This window comes from Gasterosteus aculeatus, chromosome 1, assembly GCF_964276395.1.
Source record: "Gasterosteus aculeatus chromosome 1, fGasAcu3.hap1.1, whole genome shotgun sequence".
In the NCBI taxonomy this organism is placed as follows: domain Eukaryota; kingdom Metazoa; phylum Chordata; class Actinopteri; order Perciformes; family Gasterosteidae; genus Gasterosteus; species Gasterosteus aculeatus.
This window is the reverse complement of record NC_135688.1, coordinates 3,075,047-3,097,848: the sequence shown is the minus strand read 5'-3', so window position 1 is coordinate 3,097,848 and position 22,802 is coordinate 3,075,047. Positions and strand designations below refer to the sequence as shown.

At 50.2% G+C, this 22,802-nt stretch overlaps 1 protein-coding gene across 22 annotated transcripts; it reads right to left on the bottom strand.

The window, feature by feature from the left end:
• Positions 1-333: 333 nt before the first annotated feature.
• sik3 (SIK family kinase 3) lies at positions 334-22,783 on the bottom strand. Of its 22 annotated transcripts, none has more exons than XM_078107482.1 (26): positions 22,432-22,782; positions 14,350-14,466; positions 14,060-14,123; positions 13,535-13,696; positions 13,231-13,355; positions 12,983-13,106; positions 12,128-12,246; positions 11,913-12,023; positions 11,692-11,826; positions 11,277-11,357; positions 10,941-11,050; positions 10,296-10,452; positions 10,021-10,170; positions 9,854-9,927; positions 8,682-8,816; positions 7,104-7,245; positions 6,346-6,465; positions 6,009-6,133; positions 5,776-5,885; positions 5,319-5,476; positions 5,108-5,232; positions 3,894-4,651; positions 3,655-3,809; positions 3,321-3,450; positions 3,086-3,212; positions 334-2,908 (listed from the first exon to the last, which is right to left on the bottom strand). In XM_078107482.1, exons 1-25 carry the CDS (start codon positions 22,720-22,722, stop codon positions 3,091-3,093), a joined length of 3,900 nt encoding a protein of 1,299 aa, XP_077963608.1. In that variant the 5' UTR covers positions 22,723-22,782; the 3' UTR covers positions 334-2,908; positions 3,086-3,090. The 22 variants fall into 22 exon arrangements, with proteins under 22 accessions (XP_077963608.1, XP_077963607.1, XP_077963611.1 ...); XM_078107481.1 differs by having other exon boundaries at positions 334-2,873; XM_078107485.1 differs by having other exon boundaries at positions 334-2,873; positions 5,108-5,220.
• Between the last annotated feature and the right edge of the window lie 19 nt (positions 22,784-22,802).

The following is a 22,802-nucleotide window of genomic DNA, read 5'->3' as shown; positions in this document are numbered from 1 at the left end:
AACGAGGGGTTAAATGATAAGACAATAAACACAGTATAGAAGTTCTGCATTCGTGGCTTACGAGAGAGTCGACTTCTCAGAGCTGCGATCTTGTTTTTTCCACGTTCTAGTAAATCGTTTGAAAAACAATCTGAAGATTAATCAGTAAATGAGACCTTAGAATGAACTAAATCAACGGCAGCCCAGAAAGTGGTGAAAACATTAAAAAAACTAAAATGTTCAATTGCAAAATCGAAGTGAAAAGAAATTGTCGGCTAACACACAAAATGAGTCCAGCAGCATTACGAACTACAAGCACAACGCTCCACGAACACAAAGACACAAGTCGTGACCTTTTTAAATTAGTTCTTTATTTATATATATTTATTCATCTCAGTTTGGTTGATATTCTTTTTAATCATTGTTGTTGCACTTTAGTATTTTTGTACTCAACAAGAAATGAACATAAACGAAACAACAACAAAAAAAGACAAAAATAAACTGATAGAAAACAATGAACCTAAGAAACAGGAGCAGAGCGGGGGGGGGGGGGGGGGGTGGAAGAGCTGAGAAGGAAACAAAGGGGGGAGTCTGAAGGTGTGTGTGTGTGTGTGTGTGAACCATTACTCATTCACACAAGCTTCACTGTAGAGTTTCTGTCCTGCTGCGGGGACAACGGACACGCAGTGTCTCCCAATGTCTGCCCGGCTTGTCCTCTTCTTCAGGTCCTGCGAGGGGGTGAATCCGCGAGGGGGGAGGGGGCAGGGGGGATGGGGGGGACCCGTTCTGAGAGCCGGAGGATGGAGCGGAAACAGGCTCCTTCCGGCCAAAGAGACGTCCGCTCCGGCTCCGAGGAAGAAATCGGAAAAACAATAATCTCATGACTCCTACTTCAGTGTTTTAGAGACCAGAGCGGCTTCCTATTGCTCTGAAGGGGAGCGCGTGTCGGCAGAGGGTGCTGATGATGATGAAGGCCTCGGGGTGTGGGCGGCGTGTGAAAAGTCAACCGCTGCAGCTGGGAGGAGGGGGGGGGGGGGGACGGGGGGGGGTTATTGTATATAGGAGAATAAATAGAGGGTCCCAGGAAACGAAATGTATTCCTCCGCCGCCGCCGTCTCGGTTGGAGCGGTTCCTCCTGAAACGCTTCCTTTCGTGCGGGTCGGAGGCGTGTCCGACCACGAGACACACGCAGCGAGAGTGGGGAGGTTTGGTTGTAGTTTTCTCCTCGGTTGCCACAGCAACCGGTTCAGCAAGGAGAGGGCCGGCACAGCGGATAGGAGGGGCAGACGCTCGGGATGTGTTTAGGATGATATGTCAGCTATATTACAAGTTATTCCCTCCTTTATTTTTTGTATCAAGTCTCTGTAGCACCCGATCCGACCCAAAGACCACAGCCTGACCCTGTATACCCCCCCCCCCCAACCCCCACCCTGGAACAGAAAGCAGGCCCAACATCAACAAGAACGACGGTCACAACAACATCGAATTAAAATTATACTTTTTAAAGCAACACAAAATAATTACTCTCCTCTTATTCAAGTGTCTCGATATAATAAAATATTAAAACAAATAATCTTTTTTTACGAGACAGAAAGAGCACCGTTTCTCTTCTCTGTCGTTTGGCTAGAAATTTGAAGATTTATTAAAAAAAAAAAAAAAAAAAACAGAAAAGAAAATACTTTGAAGACACATATTTCAAAAATACAAATGATAAACAATACCAATATAAAAAAGCCTCCCCAACATCTAAAATCAAAGAAAGCAACAGAAATTAGCAATAGCGTCTATACATGGCATCACTGTACAAGGAAAGGAGCAAATGTCTGGTAAAACTACCCACAATGCAATGCACTGCCACTGACAAGGGGGAGGGAGGAAGGAGCAAAGAGGTCAACGGGTCAATGGGGTTACAGCATGACGGAGAGCGCGGGGGGGCGGGGGGGGAATAGCTGGAACCGAAAGTGCAGAATTACTTAAGTAATCATAGAACAATGTTGACTTGCAACACAGAACTGTTTGTCCTTTACTGATAATAATAATTCATTATAATAAAACCTCTTTTACAGAAAGAACAAAAAGAGTAACAATATCGACTAACATAATTACATGGACATTAGCCGTAAAAATGAATTCTAAAAGAAAATGAAGATACGGAAAATGAGAAGGAAACACTGAGAGCTGGTTTGTCCTGTGCGACGTCACTGAGCTCCATCTTTGGAAGGAGCGGCTTTTTTGCCCAGCATGACCCGAAACACCTGCCGCCCGGCCCAAAGGGGGGTGGGGGGGTCACCACTGCCGAGATCTCAGCCCGCTCCGGAATGATCTGCTGCGACAGGGCAGCAGGAGGGGGTGGGGGGGTCCTCGCAAAAACACGTACACCCACCAAATGTGAATACTTTGGGTTTGTGGCAACAGTGTGTGTGTGTCTGTGTGTTATTGGACTTATTGGATGCTTTGAATGCGTCGATGAGGCACATAATGAACTGTTGATAGAAGACAAAGTGTGTTTGTGGGGGCTAGGTCAGGGCCAAAGTTGGGCGTGGCGGCAGGCGAGGGTGGTGCGTGCGTGTTGGAGGGGGGGGGGGCGGTCACAGAGAAGGCGGAGAGTGGAACCCCGATGACTGGAGGGGTACCGAGAAGCCAACCTGCGGCAACGAATGCTGGATGTCTGTGCACCAAATGCTGGCACGTTGACCTCTGGAATCTAGAGGCCCCACCCATGACCCCTCCAACCACCCACACTCCCCCTCGCTTGCCCCTCCAGAGGAAAGATGGAGACTGACAGATGCACGTGGAGCGTCCCCCGGTCGGGCAGGGAGCGGTGGTTTGCCGTGATGCTGCTCAGGATGGCTGACGTGGGCCGCTGCTCACAGGAGACCCTCCCCCCCCCCGTCCTGAAGGCAGAGGAGCACCGGTTCAGATCTGCCCTCTAACACTTTTAGAAAGAAATCCACAAGAAGATTGTTACTATGTAGTTCAATAAACCCTAAATAAATATAATGTAAAGTACTAAAATGTTGCTCTGTGCCGCTAACTTTCCCTTCGGTGTCGTACGTGGCTGTGAGGCGGCTTGGTGCCCATTTGAAGCCGATCTCTTTGTGCGTACCTGTGCTAAACACCGGCCTGCTCCATGCTGTACTGCAGGTCGGGGGGCTTGTAGCTGAGGAGCATGTCACTGGTGCAGGAGGAGGGGTAGCAGGCCGCCGCATGGAGCTCCTCCTCCACGTCACACGCTGCAACGAGGAGACACACACACACACACACACACACATCGTTCGCTGATACGGACAAGCGTTGTTTTCAAGTTCTTCAAAGTGCCATCGGGCGCTTCTGCTACTGACCCGACTCTCCCCGCTGGTGCAGCTGCTGGCTTCCCGTCAGCGACGTCTGGCTCAGAATGTCCGACATGCGAGCCGAGCTCAGCGCCTTCCCGGCCAGCAGGCTCATTCCCGACATGGGCTCCGCCTGGTCCTGCACAGAAAGTCAGCGGGCCGCTTTAGACGGAGACAAGACAACAACGGGACGAGTCTCGAGGACTTGGTTCATTCGGTCACGCAAACACACTTGTGTCTGCTTTCACGTGTCCCCCAATTAAACGTTAAGAAAGAGGAGCTGATGCGCCATATCCTCCAATTCAAACCCAGCTGACATCGCACACTTTCACGTCTCACTCACGTAGGCGTCGTCGCAGGTCTGGATGGTGTGGTGGCGCTGTAGCTGTCCACGGGACCTATAGGCGTCACTCTGGGGAGCTGCTGAATAGCCCACGCCGTTGTGATCGGGCACCTCCATGGCCTGCCCTTGGGGCCTGCAGTCCACATGCTCCGATTCTGACGGGAAAGACGTGGACGGTGAACGCACCGCGGGACAACGATTGGAAGCACCGCAGACAGCCGCCAGGTGTCACGCCTTACCTCTCGCCGGCGGAACGTTCCTCGCGTAGCCGCCGTGCCGGTGTGTAGGGGAGTTGTAGGGCGGGGTGCCTCCTAGGGGGGGCCCCAGCAGCTCGTGACCGTCTGCCGCCTTGGCCAGCAGGCCCTCGTGCGGGTGGGGGTAGCCGGGCGGCGCTTCGTCCTCCTCCATGCTCTCCGAGTGGGGTAAGCCGGGGCAGGGAGCCTGGGCCAGGTGCTGCTGCGGCTGGACCTCGGGGGGCCGGATCTGGAGGAGGTGGTGGTAGTGTTGGCCCCCGGCGGCGCCCTGCGGCGCCTGCAGCTCCAAGCCTTCCCCCTGGTTCAGCTGGCGGAGGACCAGCATCTCTCCGTACTCTTGGGGCGCGCCGCTGGGCAGGGCAGGGGTCGACGGGCACGGCCGGGGGCTCTGCCTCTTGAGCAGGGCTGCCAGGTCTTGGGGCGGCAGCCTGGGGTCGGCGTGGCCTGTTAGAGAGTGGCGGGGCGACAGGAGGCCCTGCAGGGTGGGGGTGACGTGATGCTGTGCGGGGCGGCACTCAAAAGGAGTCGGGGACAGCAGGGCCTGCTGTAGTGCGGAGGGGGGGCCGTAGGTGCCGGTCCCGACCGCCCCGCTCTGGTACTCCTCCAGGCCCGGCACGTTGAGGGAGGCTCCCTGCAGGTAGTGGTTGTAGGGGCCGACCACCCGGGAGGCGACGTCGCCCGAGAAGAGGTGGGGGTTAAAGTGAGCTTGGTCGTAAGCCGATGTGAAGCGGCCGAGGCTGCGACTGGAAGAGAGGAAACGGGGGGGGGATTAGTTAGCTACCCGCTGTCTCACGTTCACATGCTCACATCATTCATCAGGAATCAGACAGACTAGCAAACACGTGGACTCGAGTCCAGATCTTCACTGAGAGGTGAAATCATTCAATTGTTACACATTCTCTCAGCAAAGGTTTACAGGGGACTACTTCACAGTGAGTTCACTCACAACACGATGATGATGTTATAATTACCTCAAAGCAACTGAGCAACGGTATTACTGACTAAAGTTGCCAAATAGAATTTGCAGAAAATGAGTGCACGTGGGAAAAATGTCAAACACAGAGAAAAGAGTGAGACACACAATGAATGAACATGAAAACGCAACAAATGAAGGCATGAAGTTTGGTTGCCGAGGTCATGGAGAGATGAAAAGAGAAAACAAAAGCTCCGCCACCGGCAGACGGGACGGGTGAGGTCACCTGTGCGTCTCGGCGTTGTCCGCGCTCAGCTGCTTCCCGAGGACTCGGTGCCCCGGCGTGGACAAAAAGCCGCCCTGTCTCTGCGCCACGCCTCCCAGCTCCACCTCTTGAACCTGAATGGTCACCTACACAACGTTAATATTCGTTATCGATGGAGACCCTTCGCCTTCAGAGAGACGTCTGCTTAGACAACAGCTCCTCGTGAAGTCACCTGCTGTTGTTGAGGTACACCCTGCGCCAGCGCTACGCTGGGGTGGGCGGATGCTGCCTGCTGATTGGTCGGTAGAGAGGCTCGCGGAGGCGGGCTGCCACTCTGGCCTTGATAGAGTGCAGGAGCCCCGTGCTGGTACTGCACTGGTGAGGGACCTCCTGCAGGGAGGGAGGGAGGGAGGCAAGTCGTTTACAGGTCGTTGACGCGTTCCTATTAGCAAGTCTCAGCGGACTGCTTGCAATAACCGCAGGTTATTGTGCACTCGATGAAGGACGTGTTTGCTCACCGGCCGGCCGCGCGTCACACATTTTTCAATCAGTCGGCATAAACTAGGTCATCTGTACTTTATTCATGACACGACGTCAAGAATCAGCGCGCGTCAGACGTCAGTGCCACACAGCAATGATGAAGCCTTACATAAGAACGAGAGCTCTTTAAACACTGCAGCTTTGCTCACCGTGCCCTTGCATCATGCCTGCAGAGCAAGGCGGGGGGCTCTGGTTGGGCTGTCTGAAGAGGTGGTTGCTGGGATGAGTTGGCGGAGGACTGGAAGGCTGGATGCGCAACCTGAGGGAGGACGGGGGAGAGAGAGAGAGAGAGAACCATGATGCAACTCTTCAGTCGATAGCACTGCACCACGCTATCAAGTTCATTGTTCACCGCTCAATAGCTGATGAGTAATATGCTCACCTCTGGAGCTGGTGGGTCAGGTGACTGGGCTGGCTCTCTCCGTGGCCTAAAGACAGACCCTGCAGGTGAGGAGAAATGGAATTAGACCCGGCGTCCCGATAGAAGTGGATTTGCTGGTAGAGGTGCTGTGAGGAGAGGGCGACCCCCCCCAAAGAGAGGAGTTCAGGAGACAGATGAGGAAACAGTTCACTATATCCAAATCAATAGCACCATCTATGAAGCATACATCTTTGTTTCTACAATGTCAGGGCTACTTAAGGTCAGCCCGACTTACACAAGAGATTATGGGAAAACACCACCACCCAACTCCCTCTGCACGGTGCGGCGTCTATAATACCTGGATTTGCTGGTGGAGGATCTGTTGCTCTTGCTGGTAGAGGATATGCTGCTGCTGTGTGTGCTCCAGGAACCGCTCATCCTGCTGGGCAGCGTACATTTTCTGGAGCTGCTCGCACTCCTGTTTGGAATCATGGACAAGCCCATCAAATATTAAATAACGTTGTTGGGGGGGGAAAAAGAACCGTTTAGCCACTGCAGAACTTAAATCTGGAACCGTTTTCAATCAAATGTTGCTTACGGAACATTAGTGCGACTGTACTTTGAGGTTATTTCATTTGATTGTACCAGAGGGTTAAACTCTTCACCTGTATGAACCCTCCACACACGTGACGCGCTAATCCCAGCATGAGGCAAAGAGACCTCTGTGAACACGACGATTATCCCCCCCACCACCACCGCTAGGCGAGTTAATCCTATTCTAGTGCCACTGGGAATTATGGGAAGCAGCTGTAGGATGCTGTACGTCGTGCGTGGAGGTAACAGAAAGTCAAACGAAAATAAGCTCAGGTCAGTTTGGACACCACATGAAAAGCAGATCAAGACGAGGGAAGGGACTCCTGGAGCAGCTGGTCACCTCAAACTCTTGATTTACCTCCAGTTCGGACCATTTATTTATTTTGGCAGGATCACCAAATCGAACATCCACTCCTGTGACTCCTGCCCTCATATGCAGTCCCGCCCAATGTCTCTTGTAGCATGTTCAAACAGTGAGGAAGCTTTCCTGCTGCTCCCTCTATAGAGTAGGGGTGGTGTTACCTGTTTGAGTTGCTTAATGAGGCTGCTGTGCTCTAGATGAGCCTTGAAGGCCTGGATGGTGGCGGCGCCGTCAGAAAAGCGCCTGACGGGTGAGAAGCGCTCCATGGGGAGATGAAGGGTGTTACAGTCCTTATAGCTGGATCTGAGGAGGGGACCACAGGGAGCAGACAGATACGTGTGTACGCAAACACACACACACACACACACACACACACACACAAACAACAGGAGACACACACAGTCACACAGAAACAGGACACATGAGAAGCTTGAGCTTTTCAAACATGCACAAAATAGTCAAGTCATATGACTGATATATTGTGTAGAACAGGCGTTTCCAGAATGTTATCATTAAAAGGCCTCCATCTGAAGAGAGATTTCAGAAAACTACGTCAAAAAGAAAAACGACAAAGAAACATATTTCACAAAAGAAAAACTAAATGAAAAGGTGTTTTTCGGTCAGCCGAAATGAAAGAAATAAAAATTCAGCTCACAGATGCCCATCACTGCCTGCCATTATACTTAATGTACGTAATGTAATGTCACCTCTCTTCTCCTGCACCACTTAATCCGGGGGCATGTTGGCAAAGACCCCAAACTGTGTTATTCTTTATTAAGCATTCTGCAGTACCTGTGCAGCCCACTAGATGTCTCTGAGGACGAGCGCCCCTCGGGGGGGTTAACGGGCATTACAAACATTAAGAAAATTCACATAACTGATACGTAAAATGAATCCGGAAGTTGCACAGTGACTCCGGTCTGTAGCACGACACATTTGTCCCAGAAGTCAATAAGACAAAATCTTGCATAATAAATGTGTGAGTTGAGCACGAGTTAAAGGGTCAGGCACGTCATATACATACCATTGTGAATGGAAACGCCTCTAAGGGCCACACTTCCAGCGAAGGACATACAAAGGGACACTTCATGACAGGTTTCTCACTAAGCACCGCACGCGGAAACATCTGGCATCAATGGGGAGGAGATTAGCTACTGTTCACTGCATAGTTAAAAGCACATCAACGACGACCACGAGGTGGCATACAGATGGCCGACACGCCACAGCATCTGCTCGCCCACGACAACGATCAACGGGTCCGACAGCTTTCCTTTACAAAGCCACAACGTAGTCACCAGCTTTCTGCCAAAGCATCCAAACACCAAAAGACTTTCTAGTGGGAGGAAGATCTCACTTTGGGGGGACTGAGTGGGGCACAACGGCGAAAACACAAAATATGACTTCTATTGGACAGGAAATGAACACAGGAGGCTTTGCGGGGTTGCTCACACAAAACTAATCTGCTGAATCCAAACCGGTCAAATACCTTCCGGGTTCACCAGGAAGACAAAGTGAACAGGTTAGCTGGTGATGCGTCTGCTGTGTGCCACCCCCCCCCCCCATCACTATTGACAAAAAACATCCTCACCAATATTTGTGTGTGAGATCAGCGGTTTGTGCGACTGTGACTTTGTGTGTGTGTGTGTGTGAGAGAGAGAGCGAGATAGTGAAAGAGATGCCCCTCATTTAATGTGCGTGTGTGTGTGCATATACAGCTCGGAGCGGGTGTTTCCCCTCACCGGGTGTGTGTGTCGGGGGCCCAGCCCCCCCTCTGGCGGGGGCCCTGGGGCCGCTGTGACTCTGCCGAGGGCTCGCCATGCGAAGTGCTCGTGAGCGCGTGCGTCGTGTGCCGCTTGGAGCGGTTCGCCAGGTACCTGGGCCGCAGGGAGGGTGGGGGGTGGGGGGAGGGTGGGAGACAGGAAGCAGCGCTGGTCAGCTCTCTGTCCTCATTGGCTAATGGAAACAGGGGGGGGGGGCAGCCCCTTTCCACCTCTGCCAATGGGTGCCATCATTCATATCATTTGAGCCAATCAGAAAGACATCAGATATAAATTACACCATAGATGGAAGTTATTGCTTACGGGTGTCCCACAACCCCCAGCTTCCAATTTAAGGATTGGACTGGATGTCTTTTTAGGGGGAATGAGAAGGGGGGGAGGAGGGGAGGGGCGGTTCGCAAGCTTCAGAGTTAGCAAAGCTGTGTGAAAAAGAGTGAGAGAGTCCACAGGCTAATTTGGCGCTCATTGAAATGAGAGAAAAAGAAGCTCTTGGCTAAAGAGTTGGTTTGGTGGCGGATTGAGTTTGGAAGCGTGGCAGAAGGCACTTGCGCAATGGAGAAAGGCAGAGAGATGGTGTAAGCACCGCAGCGTGAGAGCGACCACCTCCCGCGGGGACAAAGCAGCGCAGCCAAGAGGCACTCACTCCCAGCAACCCAGGACACCAGCGAAGTCTACCGAGGATGCTGTCTGAGGAGGACCGCCGGGAACGCCCAAGATCCCACCTCCTTTATCATTGCAGTTCCTTCCATGTCAAATCTTATTTTGAAAAGGCTTTGTGTATGAATGTGTCTCTGCTTTATCATATTTGTTTGATAAAAAGTTATTCAATTAACTGGATTCAACACATACTCGCCCTCTTAAATTCAATAAGAGACCATCATCATGTCGTGCATGTCTCTAGCCTGATGCATCTTAGGCTTGTGTGTGGTTTGTTTACTCAGAGGCTGAGGATTCAACTAGAACATTAGCTGTCAAATGAAGTGCTCAGAGCATACATGTGAATCTGACTAACAAAAGTGACCAATGAGAATTAACCCCCTCGTCGTCGGGGTTACGGGCCCTCCAGAGTATCCACTTTAGACAGCACCCCTGTATAGTGTACCCCTTCACCAGAAAGCGCCGCCGTAGCTTACCTCTGTACTGCCTCCTGGTCCGGCTCTCCGTCTGAACCTTCCTCATCCACCGGAGCTACTGCTGGGATTGGGTGCTGAGAGAGGGCAAAGGATTCACGAGTCAGCACTCCCGTTTCTACGAGGGGGAAATGTATACATCGGCACAGCACGGAGATGCAGATCCTCACCGGGCTGGCAACAAGCGGTGAGGGCCCCCGGGGCCGCTTGAGGAGCTGAGCGTGTAGTTGAATGTTGGCCCCGCCGTCGGAAGCCCTTCGACCGAGAGGCCCCATGCCGTTGAGCAGCTGGAGGGTGGGGGGCTGCAGCAAGGACTGCTCCTGGAGGTGGAGGGGGGAAAAATTAGTAGATCGGAGGGGAAAATTTAAAAACCAGGATATTTGGGGGCGGTTTCTGCACATCAACTGATGAAAGTCCGCGTCCAATCGAACCCAGCTGCCTGTACCTTGTACTCCAGCTGCTGTGTGGGCTGCAAGCTCTGTGCGGGCATGAGAGTGTGAGTTTGGCCCATGTTGGGGACCAGTGAGGGGAAAGGGGGCTGGGGAACCGCACCGCGAGGGAAACCTGGCGGCAGTTTCTGGAGGTCCTCCTGCATGTCTGTCCTGTGGTTGAACAGGAGACAACGGCAGGACAGTCAATGGCTTCATGTACAACGTCTGTGAGGGTCCCGGGACAGAGGACGTCACATGTCTACTGATCGTAGAGCAATCATTTGAATAACAGTGTTGTCTTCTTTGGGATATAATATTTAAAGAGGCAATCTTAAATAACCCACTGATCATTTAAAAATATTTTAAAACTACTATTTCTGTTGTTTGCTTTAAGCCTGACAGCATCAACTGCCCCAAATAAGTGCTCCACCCAAAGCTCTGACAATGATCGGTGCATACGTTTGATCCTAAACCGTCCGCCCGAACAAAAAGCAGACGGAATCAGCAAATAGTTGGTGTGAATAAAAACTGCGGTGGAAATGATAGACGATTAGGAACATTTAACAGTTACTACCGGAGATTGAGCCACAGCCAGCGAAAGTGAAAGAGGAAAATGACTACTTGTGATTGCCTAGCAACAACAGATGGGAGAGCTCTACCTTTGGTCTGGTACTCCCACGGTGTGCCGCCTCATTGACAGATAGCGAGCCATGGCCTCGGGGGATGGCTCCTCCCCTTCATCGCTGTCCAGCGCCATGCTGCCGTCCGGCTGTACAGCGAAACACACAAACGTGTTTTTGTCACTTGGAAAGGCCCCTTTGTAGTGTGTGTGTGTGTGTGTGTGTGTGTCTGCAACGATGTATCAAGCGATCATAGTCAGAATTTAAGTAGGTTCCACTATGTGCGCTTTAGAAGCTGGCCGTGTTCATCACGCAGGAGGAGCCTGACTGCTGGCTAACGCATTGCTATGGCAACACGACCGTCAGTGGACTCACCTCGACGATCTGGTTCTCTGGGTTGATGAGCTGGACGTGGGGAACGGTCATGCTAACGGGATTACCCTGCGGATCTGTCTGCTGGTCACACACACACACACACACACACACACACACACACACAAAGACAGACAGGTTGTGTGAGGATTATGCTAATATGCTAGCAATCTCGTTAGTGCAGTGGGATTTGGTGGATGTGGGTTAACGCAATCAACTCCACTCAGTGGACAAGTAAGCGGCTTCAACAGGAGCGCTATGCGCCGAGCTCGCACCGATACTTTTGATGAGGCTTTCAGGAAAATGACAACGAAGGAACACCATGATTTTGTTGTGTCGACGGATTCACGTAAGACGGATCAGAATCGGCTTTACTGCGGTGAGCGAATCCGACCAACATCGGCCATCGGTGAATTACCTGCACGGCGCTAAGAGGATAGTTGATGGAGCGCGGCTTGGGCGGAGCAACAAGCAGGGTCTTGTGTTTCTTGAGGCGGTCGGCCAGCAAACTGTAGATGGCGCTGTAGTGATCGTATGCATCCGTTTGTAGGGACTAGAAGAGAAAAGGGCAAAATCAATAGATTTAAACTGATTTAACCACAGACATTTAACGACATCAGCTACGCATTTGTGTCCCACCTGAAGTGTGCGTTCTCGATCCAGGCCCATCTCGCACATGGCTTTCAGAACCTGCTCATTGATGAGCTCGACCTCCCTCTCCGTCTTCACCTGCTCACACTCCGCTATCAACTGGAGGGGAGAGACAGGGGGAGTTAATAGTGTAGCAGAAGTACGATGCTGCACACGAGAGGGTTTTTGCTTTTGTTAACGCTCTCGCCAACAAGGAGCCTCACCCTGTCGAAGTCCGGGTCCGGATCTCCTAGTCTCATCCACTTGTTCTTACAGATCTGCTCCAAGGTCAACCGTCTGCTGGGCTCCAGCACCAACATGTGTCTGATCAGGTACTCGCAGTCTGCAGAGACACAGACACACATGAGAGGAGGCCTCGCGGAACACATTGCCAAAGAAAAAAAGAAGTTCCACAACATGCGGCCATTTAGAGAAGCCACATTTTCAAATTGTGGTGCGTCTGTCTTTATTTTCAGGAAGTCCATGTATGTGCATCAATACTGAAAGCATCCTGTAGTTCTTTTGACCTTTAGAGAGTAATACCCCACTCCTAGTCTGTTATTCAAATATTCACTTTACGCACACTTTAATTATCCCGGTTATATTTTTGTTTCCTTAAGGAAGGAAGTATGTCACAGCCACAGAACATTCTGAACCCGAATTGTCCACAGGAGCGTTTTTCAGGGAACATTTGGACACTTTATTCCGACGTGAAGGCCCTAGTTAGAGGGAGTTTATTACAGTTACTAACCACTGGGGGCGCTGGAGAGCACCGTCTCTGAGTGGATCCTTGAGCACGGACGCAAACGGTGGATACAGACACACAACATATGTGAGTGGTGCGTCGCTGGCTATAACGCACACATGGATAGAAATGATGCACCATACGAAAGGTCTCGTGACGAGTAAAGGAGCCACTCAGCATGTTTCTCGTTTCTCTTGGCACTGTATTGTAATGTAATAATAAACACAAAGACTGTGCATCATTAATCACCACCTTGGTGCAAAAGAAATGGATATGAAGCCAATTGCGTTGTGCGTTAAGGAGACACGAGAAGAGTGAAGGAGTGGAGTCCTACCTGTGGACATGAAGAAGGGGATGCGGAACTTGCCGCTGAGGACGCGCGCCCGCAAATTCTGCAGGGTGCTGCCGTCAAAAGGCAGGGCGCCGCACACCAGCACGTACAACACCACACCTAAGCTCTGCAGAGAGAAAGAGCCGCACGAGCGGGACATCAACCGCCAATGAACGACCCCAAGCAGCCTTTCGATGATTTCAAGATTCCTTTTCGTTTGTCTCGGGGGGCCGATTTGAGCTCAAACTCACCCATATGTCGACTTTCGGCCCGTCGTACTCCTTGCCCTCGAAGAGCTCTGGCGCGGCGTAGGGGGGGCTGCCGCACCACGTCTTCAACAGCTGTCCTCGAGCAAACAGGTTGCTGAAGCCAAAATCTGCGCAGGGTGAGAGGCGAGGTTTCACTCCACTCGATGGAAGATAACTCAAACAGCGGTGAAGGAAACGCTCCAGGAAGGGGAGCACGTGTCGACACTCGCCTTCGCCCACTCACCCAGGCAGCCCGAAACCACTGAAGAACGTTCCCCACCCTGACGTTCTCGGCACGAACACACACCTGCGATTTTGATGTTGAGGTTGTGGTCCAGCAGCAGATTCTCCGCCTTCAGGTCTCTGTGGACGATGTTGCGGCAGTGACAGAAATGGACCGCTGCCACAATCTGTTTGAACTTCTTCCGGGCGTCCTTTTCCGCCATGCGCCCGTGGGCCACCAGGTGGTCTGTGCGCGCACACGCACACGCACACGCACACACACACAAGCAAGCAACAAATGGACAGTTGAGGATTCTCTTGTGATCGGACAGAGGAATGGGACGTCGGGGGGACTGATGTGAGTTTTGGAGCCGCATTCTCCGCAAAGATATGGGAGGAGGGGAAGTTAAAGAAAAAGTGAGATCGGGCCACGTTTATTGAAATGAAGAAATCAATACAAGCAGTGCAAACAAAAAAAAAATGACAAAAACATTCATTAGCTTTTCACTTACTTTAAAAAGCACGACGTTGGCTTAAAAAACTAATTCAAAAGGACAATTATACTGTAAAGCAGAGGGAGAGGCGATGATTAAGGTGGGAACTCCCTTACCGAATATCTCTCCACCGCTGGCGTACTCCGTTACCAGATAGATCATCCGCTCAGTCTCCATCACCTGAAGACACAAACTAATGATAACAACCAGGCGGTGCCAGCGCTCTGACAGGCGGCGCCCCGTTACGCAACAGCATGAGTAAGCAGTGTTTGGCACACATAGGCACGGGGAGATCCAAACAGGAGAGAAAACCATTTACTCAGGCTGTGGTTTTTGTACTTTTATAGTACCAAGCGGTGCCTGCAAGTTGGGGGGGAAGGGGCGGGGGGGGGGGGGGGGGGGGTACCTGGTAGAGGCGGATGATGTGGGGGTGCTTCAGCAGCTTCATGATTTGCACCTCTCTGAAAATCTTTTTCAGGTTCTCGTCGTCCAGCTGGGTCTTATCCACTATTTTTATAGCCACCTGGAGATGGAGAGACACAAGAAAGGGATGGGGGGGGGGGGGGTGAAATAAAGATGAGAGGGCGCAGGGAGAGAGTGTTAGTTAAACCTCGCCATTTGTTCACCAGCTCTGGGGTGTTAACAATACATTCATATTAATGTGTGTTTAGTTGACGGTTAAATTGCAGGCAACAATTGCTGATAACGGTCAAGTTGCAATATTGCCATTGTGATGTAATAAATAAATAAAGCAGAGTGAAACAGACTCAGTTTACAATCAACAGTCTGCTGAAACCAGCAATAAAACACAAATAATTTATTGAGTGAAAAGGACAAAAGCGAAACACCCAGAATACAACGAGAGGGATGGCCGCTCCTTCAGCGGACGAGTTGCCGAACTGCGTGCCGTCACACGGCGGTGCCTTCCCTGGATTGCCAGCCTGTTTGGATAACCTGACCCCGGCCGTGAACCTGGGCCGAGAGCCCCCCGGCCGTTGCGTAACGGCCGAGCAGGACACAATGGCGGCGGCGGGGCGGACGGTGACGCCGTGCGACAGCAGCTTACAGCTGCCACTTAGAGACGGATAGACGACTTTAATGACTTAATCAGGCGGCTCTAACGAGGCTGTCAAAAAAACATCGCTCCTTCCAAAAATAGATGAGAGTACAGTCCGAGTGCGTGTGAAAAAATGGAAAGTATGTGCCCTGCGTTGACACACACACACACACACTCGTACGTTAAATTCGGTTTGGTGCCATTGGAGCCCTCCCTTTCCTGATCAGAGACACGAAGAAGGCCGTCTGAAGCCTGGCAAAGGGGGACTTCCTGCTGCAGACAGGAAGGGGAAGTGAGGGAGCGCGCAGAGGAGGCTCCTGGGAGGACACAAAGTCACATCCAATGGTGGCAGGAGTCCAGATCTGCGTGCGTAGCTTCCTTTCAAAAGGAATCGCACAATTGTGGAAAACGTCTATTGGTAGATTTCTCTACTTCTACCATTTTGAAAAACCTGTTTGCCGAGTTTCATTTTAAAAAAAGGCTTGAAGAACACGTCGCGCAGATTAACATCGAACCGCGGCACGGCGATCAGGTCGAGGAAACGTCGCCGAGGGAAGACAAAACGTTGTTTTAATGCATCAAACTGTGAGGTGACGGATGGGAGATGCGCACACAGGAAGAAGCAGCAGTGCGTGCTGGTTTATCTCAAGCGGGACCGTAACGGAACAATGTTTTAGCGCACAAAGAGAGGAATAACTTTTAACGGCTTTTCTCTGAACCTGACAACTCGCAAAGCGGCTCGACCATCGAGGGACGCGGGCGTTTCCCTGCAGGGCGACAAAAGGATCACATTGTGTTTGAGGGTTTTCACTTGTTTACCATTTGTTTATCTTGCGTGATGATCGCATTGTCAGATCAGTTAAGAGAGGCTCTACCAAATGTACCAGTTATCAATTCGGAAAAAGGCTTTTTCACCTGAAGCTTTGACTGTCTGTGATCACAGGTTATTATGTTAATATTATTATTGTTTGTATAACTTCTGGTGTTTGTGGAAGACAATCGTGCTTACACAGCTTTGGCCTCGTGTGAGGGGAGCAGGACAGAAACGGCGCTCGTCCAAATATTGGCTTTGAAATGCCAAAAAATCCGCAACGAAGCACAATTTTGGGAGATAAAACGTCAGTTTGGACTTTTGGACCAAAAAACCTGAGCGCTGCGTTTGCTCGCTGTGCAGACGGGCTGTCGCTGCTGGGTGCCATTTGAATCAAATCAAGTAGTTTCAAGTAGTGTGTCTATGTATTATTTTAGGCTCTCAGAATCTATTCTTGGCCCATTCTACATCTCAAAGGGGCTGCGTTTCATGGTTTAGCTCCAGGATGCAGTCTGCATGAGGCGTATCTTAGTATCCGAGCTGCCGTTGGGTGTCCAGTCTGCGCAGCTTCAATGGCTCTAGAATTTTCCATCAAAAGGTCTGGGTGTAAATACACACACACACACACACACACACACACACTAATGAGAGGCCGGTGTCACATAGCCCCTCCGATTACATGACAGGGACTTCAACACGGAGCAGCTGGAGTCCGGACCATTAACTGCACATCACACAACAGTCCACTCAGCTTCCTTTGAGGCATAAAGAGAACGTGTGAAGCATTTAGGGGATCTGTTGGCAGAAATAGAATATATTATGTTTTCTCCTGTGCGAAAAGAATTGCGTTACTTCAGAATGAGCCGATTACATCCACATCACCGAAGGGGACCAGCAGCGAGGTGGCTTTTCTCCACCCTCACATGTGGAAATGGGGACTGGAGGTGAACATCTCTAATTGGTTCCATCTTTGGATGAAGGATCACCGGTTGCAACAGGCGATAGGAGGCTTCTGAGAAATTGCTCCTGCAATCAAAATATTCTCTTAAAAGAATTATTTTTTATAAAGCCTTTCTTATTATTAAATGACCATTTTCCACTTTGTGGAAGCTTTTACGAAAAAAAAACAAGAAAAAAAAACTTTTATTTAAACAACCACCGTTTCAACATCCACGTACTTAATGAAATATTTTGTGTTCATACCAGAGTTATAATAAATCAGCAGTCTTGCGACATGCTAGGACAGATAATATAATGTTATGAGCCTGGACAGGCAGCAATTCTGCTCATTTCTGCCCGGCTTGACCTCCTTCTTTTACAGAGAAAAATGGCAGGAGAGACGCAGACAAACACAAAACATGTTTGTACAAACAGCATTATTGTTCACATGATGGAAAAAAGCTCGCCGGCCACAGAGAAAGGCGTCTACGTTTTCAATTTTAGGGTGATTTTAGGATCAGCCCATCACAGAAAAGCCACAATGGTTTATTGCCGAGCTGATTGTTACATCTACACAGAATTAGCTGGAACTGATGTTACTATCAGAATATCAATAGAGGACATTGACAGAATAAATCCTGGTCGATATATTTTTCATTCTGATGAAACACATTTGTTCCAACGCTCCTTTCAAAAGAGTTTTGTTCTATTTCAAAGCAAAAAAACAAGGAATCAGAAAATATAAAAAGACAATCAGGTAAAATATTCACAACAGCATTAAAAGTATGAGATTATTTAAAGATGCTCACACAGTCTTACAGTCTTTAGGTCTGTGAGAACTTTAAAAACATCCATGACTCAACGATAACGAGGCTGATCCTGAGGAAAGAATCAGGTCTATGGTGTAACGTCTACATGCTGAGCTGTGTGCGCGCGCCCACACACACACACAACATTATGTATGAGGTTAACCTTCATCAACGGGTGACACAAATTACGACACCTCCAAGGCTCAGGCTTAACCCGCATCACGAGTGAAAACGCAAAACGGCCACAAGAGCACACGAGAGTTCTGCAAACACGGTGTTTGCGGCGGCTGGCGAGGAGCTGCTCGTTATCAAGCTCAGACTGCGGGCGCCTTCGTGAAGTCACAAAGACATCACACAGCGGGTCAGTACTATGACTGCACACGCCGACATGAAAGCGTGCAGGCGGCGTGAGTCAGCGCGCCGTGTGCTCGGGAGAGTTTGTGTGTGGAAATGACTCAGTTGAGAGCGCAGAAGTGGGGACGCGCTACACTGTGAAGACGGTGGACATCGCACATTGATCCGCCGTTTGCTGTTTTTTTTTTTCCCACTCCCTCGTTTTGCACAGCACAGTCTCCACTTAGTCAATTATGACGGGCGTAAGGACCCGAGCACAACCAGTTAGGTCAACTACTGACACGGGTATATTTACAAATCCTGCCAAAAAACTCAACACGGTCTTTTGGGGCATGAAAAATAGAGTTGTTTTTTAAATGCAGAGGCAGGTTTTGGAATTATAAAAAAAAACATAACTGCAGATTCTGCATGAGAACATCACAAGGAGCTGGTTGACTCCGGACGATCAACATTCCGATCTTCAGAGTGAACGTTGAATCAACGATAACAAGAGGGAACCTGCGGCTAAAGACCCGCAGCGACATTAACACATGGAAATGGAATCAAAAGCTCAGCCAAAGGCCGGGCACTTCTATCGAGAATCTGCGGTTGAGGGGCGGCACCGCCATCATCGCTATGGAAACCGCCATGACTTCAAGGCAAGCAAGTTCTCGCCAACTAACAGGCCATGGCAACGCAATCTGACAACAAGCGTCGCTGTGGGTGATGATGATTGCGGCGCTACGGTTACAGGAGGGAGGGGTGCAAACACTGATGATGAAGAGGATCACACTGACGAAGCATACACTGTCCTCCCTCACATCATGTGACAAAGAGGGCGAGGGAGAGTCTTTTGAACCTCGCTGGCAGCGGATTCACACCACTAAGAAGACGACTTGGAGGCTGGAAGACAAGCGAGGCAGAAATCACAGCCTTTGTCACATTATTCGCCCAAATGGAAAAACATTTGTGTGTGTGTGTGTGTGTGTGTGTCTTTGAGCATCAGTGAGGGGATGACGCATCTCAGAGTACAATTGTTACATTTGGGCCCGTTACCTAACGCTTGGCGCCCTGCCTCCTCTTCCTCCTGCTCATCCTCCTCTCGCCTTAAGAAGACACTGATGCTGAGGGGACGGGAGATGGCAGGGGAAAAAAGGGGGGGAAGTAAAGGATCCGGCTGGGACACCCCGCGGGGTGCCGTCTGCGGTCCCGGTGAGACAGAGCGCGTTCCCGGGTGATCCGCGGCCGGCTCGCACTAGGGCACCGGCCGTGACTCACCCAGTCAAGGTACTACACAAAATGTGGGTCGTACACGGCGGCTTTAAAGGGGCTTCTCACACATGACACACATTGAGTCAGTCATGATACACTGCAGGCACACAGGACACATCTGCATTATTGAAGTCAGCAGCTTTTGCGGCCGACACAAATATCTAATTACAAAACAATATCCTGATTGTTTTATTGATAATACAAATGACTCAATGGCAAAATATTTCTATTATTACTGATGATAATCAGTTAGTTTTTTTGTTGTGTGAAAACAATACCGTGTATTGTATTTTAGCAACTGATCACATTAAGTTACATTTCTTGTGATTTGTGATCTTTAACGTATGTGTAATTACGCCCCCCATGAGTAAAGTAATGAGTTTGTAGCTTATTATGCAAGAAATATAAAACGTTTGCTTGTGACATGGTTGTGTGCATGTAGAATCAAATTAGCATTGGATCTCATTTGCTGATAAGTATCACTGCTTATCGTCATACATCTTTGGGAATATTGGTCACATAATTGCAGTGCAAAACTACCGTGCTGATCAATATTTACCGAAACATGTCAATTAGTTTAAATGTTCATGTGCTGACATTTTTCCCACTGCTTGGAAGCAACCACAATATTTGGGTAGGTGGCACTTTTTTTTGGGGGGGGGGGGGGAGGGGGGGGGTTTAATTCAAAGAGAATAAATTGGTTATCTTGGTGCAACATCAATCCATCAATAACACTGTGCTTTGGTGTATTGAGTCATATTCATAGAGCAGTATAAGGGACTAGCGTGACTAACCTGGAGCTACCAGAGAACACGCGTCCTTTGTTGAAAGGTCACAAGCAATAAAGTTTATGGAGATGGAAAAAAAAAATCAAGTAATGTATCAAGCCCTCAGCAAAGTGTGGCCCAACTGCCTCTAGCCCGGCGTATGTGGGAGTGTGTAAACACTTCTGTTTTGACTTCCACTCCACCAGCGGCCCTTTTGTCTGGAGGAGATGAACTTTCACTATTACGACATCCAGGTGCAGCACAGTAGCTACCAGCCATCGGCGCTTTGTGTGCGCGAAGCGGCCTCTCTGTTAGCGGGCGCACGCCAACGGCCTCCGCCCCGGCAAGAATTTGGAAAACACACGGTTTAAAAAGTATTGGGGTTAAGAAAGTCTAAACAAATTGCCTGTTGAATGTTTTGGACTCAAAAACAACGGTGAGCCAATGAGTACCGTACCGAGTATGAATAAGCAGGTCCGCCTGTGATCCTGCTGCATCCAACAACCGGACTAGTCAGCGTTTCTCATTGGACGGTCAGAAAAAACGAGGCGGTGGAAGAGCGCTCGAAAGCAAATCTGACGACTGATCGTCATATCCACAGAGATGATGTCACAGGCGTGTGAAACCAGCCGCTCGTGAGAATCTTGGGTTCTCGCTGGTGAAAATCATGAGCCGACTGGTCGCAGACACCCAACAAGGCGTCTCTTTCACCCTGTGGTCCACTGTCATTTTGTCCTCTGCCTGTCCCTCACACGCTGACAGAAAGCCACACACACAAACACACACACACACAATGAGTAAAGCTTCATAAGCAGCTCATTAATCTCACACTATGACATTGCTACCGTCTTTGTATTGCTCTCATAAAGACCGAACGCCACAGCTCGCACAACTACTAGTCCATCAACACATCGGGATTCCTTCCAGGACGTCTGCTGCTGCATTGACATGCAAACACTACATAGCACTCACTGACCTCAAGTTTATTTTGGCCTCGTGAAGCCAAGTGGGAGGTTCTCAGGGCTACGCGGAGCAAAGCACCCAAATGACTGGTGTCTGCCGGCCTGTGTGCATGTCAACAAGAGCATAGAAGTAAAGCTGCACAGTCAGCGGGCCGCGGCACACCTTTATTTGTGCCATCCGAATTAAGGGATCTTCATCGGGCCAAAACGAAGAATTACGCCGCACGAGCCGTCTGAGAGTTTAGGCTTAAGGTGCCTCGTTCGCTGTGAGTACTCCGAGCAAAGAAGGATGCGAGTCCTTATCACAACATGTCAATTGTCACCAGACTCCACACATTGGTCCCGAGTAGAAGTCAGTAGGATGCGAATCAGTGTTTCTTCTCTGCAGAAATGTTACAGATGCGGTTTTCTCCCCCTCTTTTTTTATGCACAATGTGGGGCTTTCCGATTAGATCTTTGTTTTTCACCCTTTTGGACTTACAAGAACACGAAGGCCTAGAAGAGGGAGCCACAACACCGAGAGTGAAAGTCCCAGAAGGCCCACAGGCAAACAGAGGCAAACACGACTTAAAGTCCACAAACACTAACATACGTGACCAAAGCCCGTGTAATAAGCTACATACGACTTACACACATGTAGCCCTGCGTGATTCCATTATCTTTTGCTGGAAATAGGGTCCGTAAGTACACGCCGATCATCCAGTATAATTCTAAATGTAACCAACTCAACGTCATATAGCTACTAACCGAGAAATAAAACGACAAATAACTATATAACGTAAAATGTAAATATGTATAATGTGTTCTGACAAACTGCTTCAACAAAGAGCACAACAAAATAAAGACCTAAGACGCGTTGTAGAGTGTAAATGTAGCTTCATCTAAACGCTAACGTTACATTCTCAGCATCTCCCATGGTTGCCTATCAAGACTTTTCTGTTCGGTTTTACGGAAGATTTTCACACAGAGTTGTAAGACTCGTCCAACCTACAACCAACACGTTCGGAAGTTCGCTGGTAATTTAAAGTTAGCCAGCTAGCAGGTTGGATAACTTTGAGCCGTATGTGTTGGCGTGCGGTGAAAGATATCTGCGCGTAGCCGAGCAGCTAATTAGCTAACGGGCTAAGCTAGCTAACGTTACTACGGTCGGAACGTTCGGAGTCTCCTCTTCTTCATCTGGGTAAGTACCCTTCCCTCCGTCCTCTGCGCCGTGCCACACATGCACCCCGGCCCCCTTTCTGGCGTTCCGTTAAAAAAACAAAACAACGCAGCTAGATAATACACGCGAAGTCTTAAAGGCGAGCGCGTCTGGATCCAGCAGTTAGGAGGTGTCGAACGGAGCCCCCCCCCTCCTCCCCTCTACCTACACCGAGCAGCGGTGTCACCAAAAGCGGGCTGGCCGCTGTGTCTCCCGAGCCTGAAGAAGGCCCCGGCGTCATCCCGAGTAACGTTAGCCTTCCATGGTGGGAAAAGCGTGGAATTAAACCATGACAGCCTGCCATTGTGCACCTCTAAGGCTCGGACACGAGTCGCCTTACCTTCGCTTTGGTAATGATGTGTGTGGCTAGTTTGACAACCGCGAAATTTCCCTTGCCGATGGTCCGCTCGATTTCGTAGTGGCCCACTCGGGCTGGGGGGGGCCTGGTGGCCGAAGTGTGGCCAGGACTGGCGATGCACCCGGGGGCCGTGCCGGTGCGACTGGGGTGGTTGATGCCGGAGGACGGCTGGGCTCGGTTCTGGGAGCCCATGCCTGCGTGGGTCGGTCGGGCAGAGTGCGTAATCCCGGCCGCAGCGGACCCAGCAGCACCTCCGCTTGACACGGCCGCCATCTTCTCGCCTCTCTGCGGGAACAACAAGCAGCTTGCGCAGCGCGCATCACGGACACGCCCCCGCCCTGCGTCATTTTACG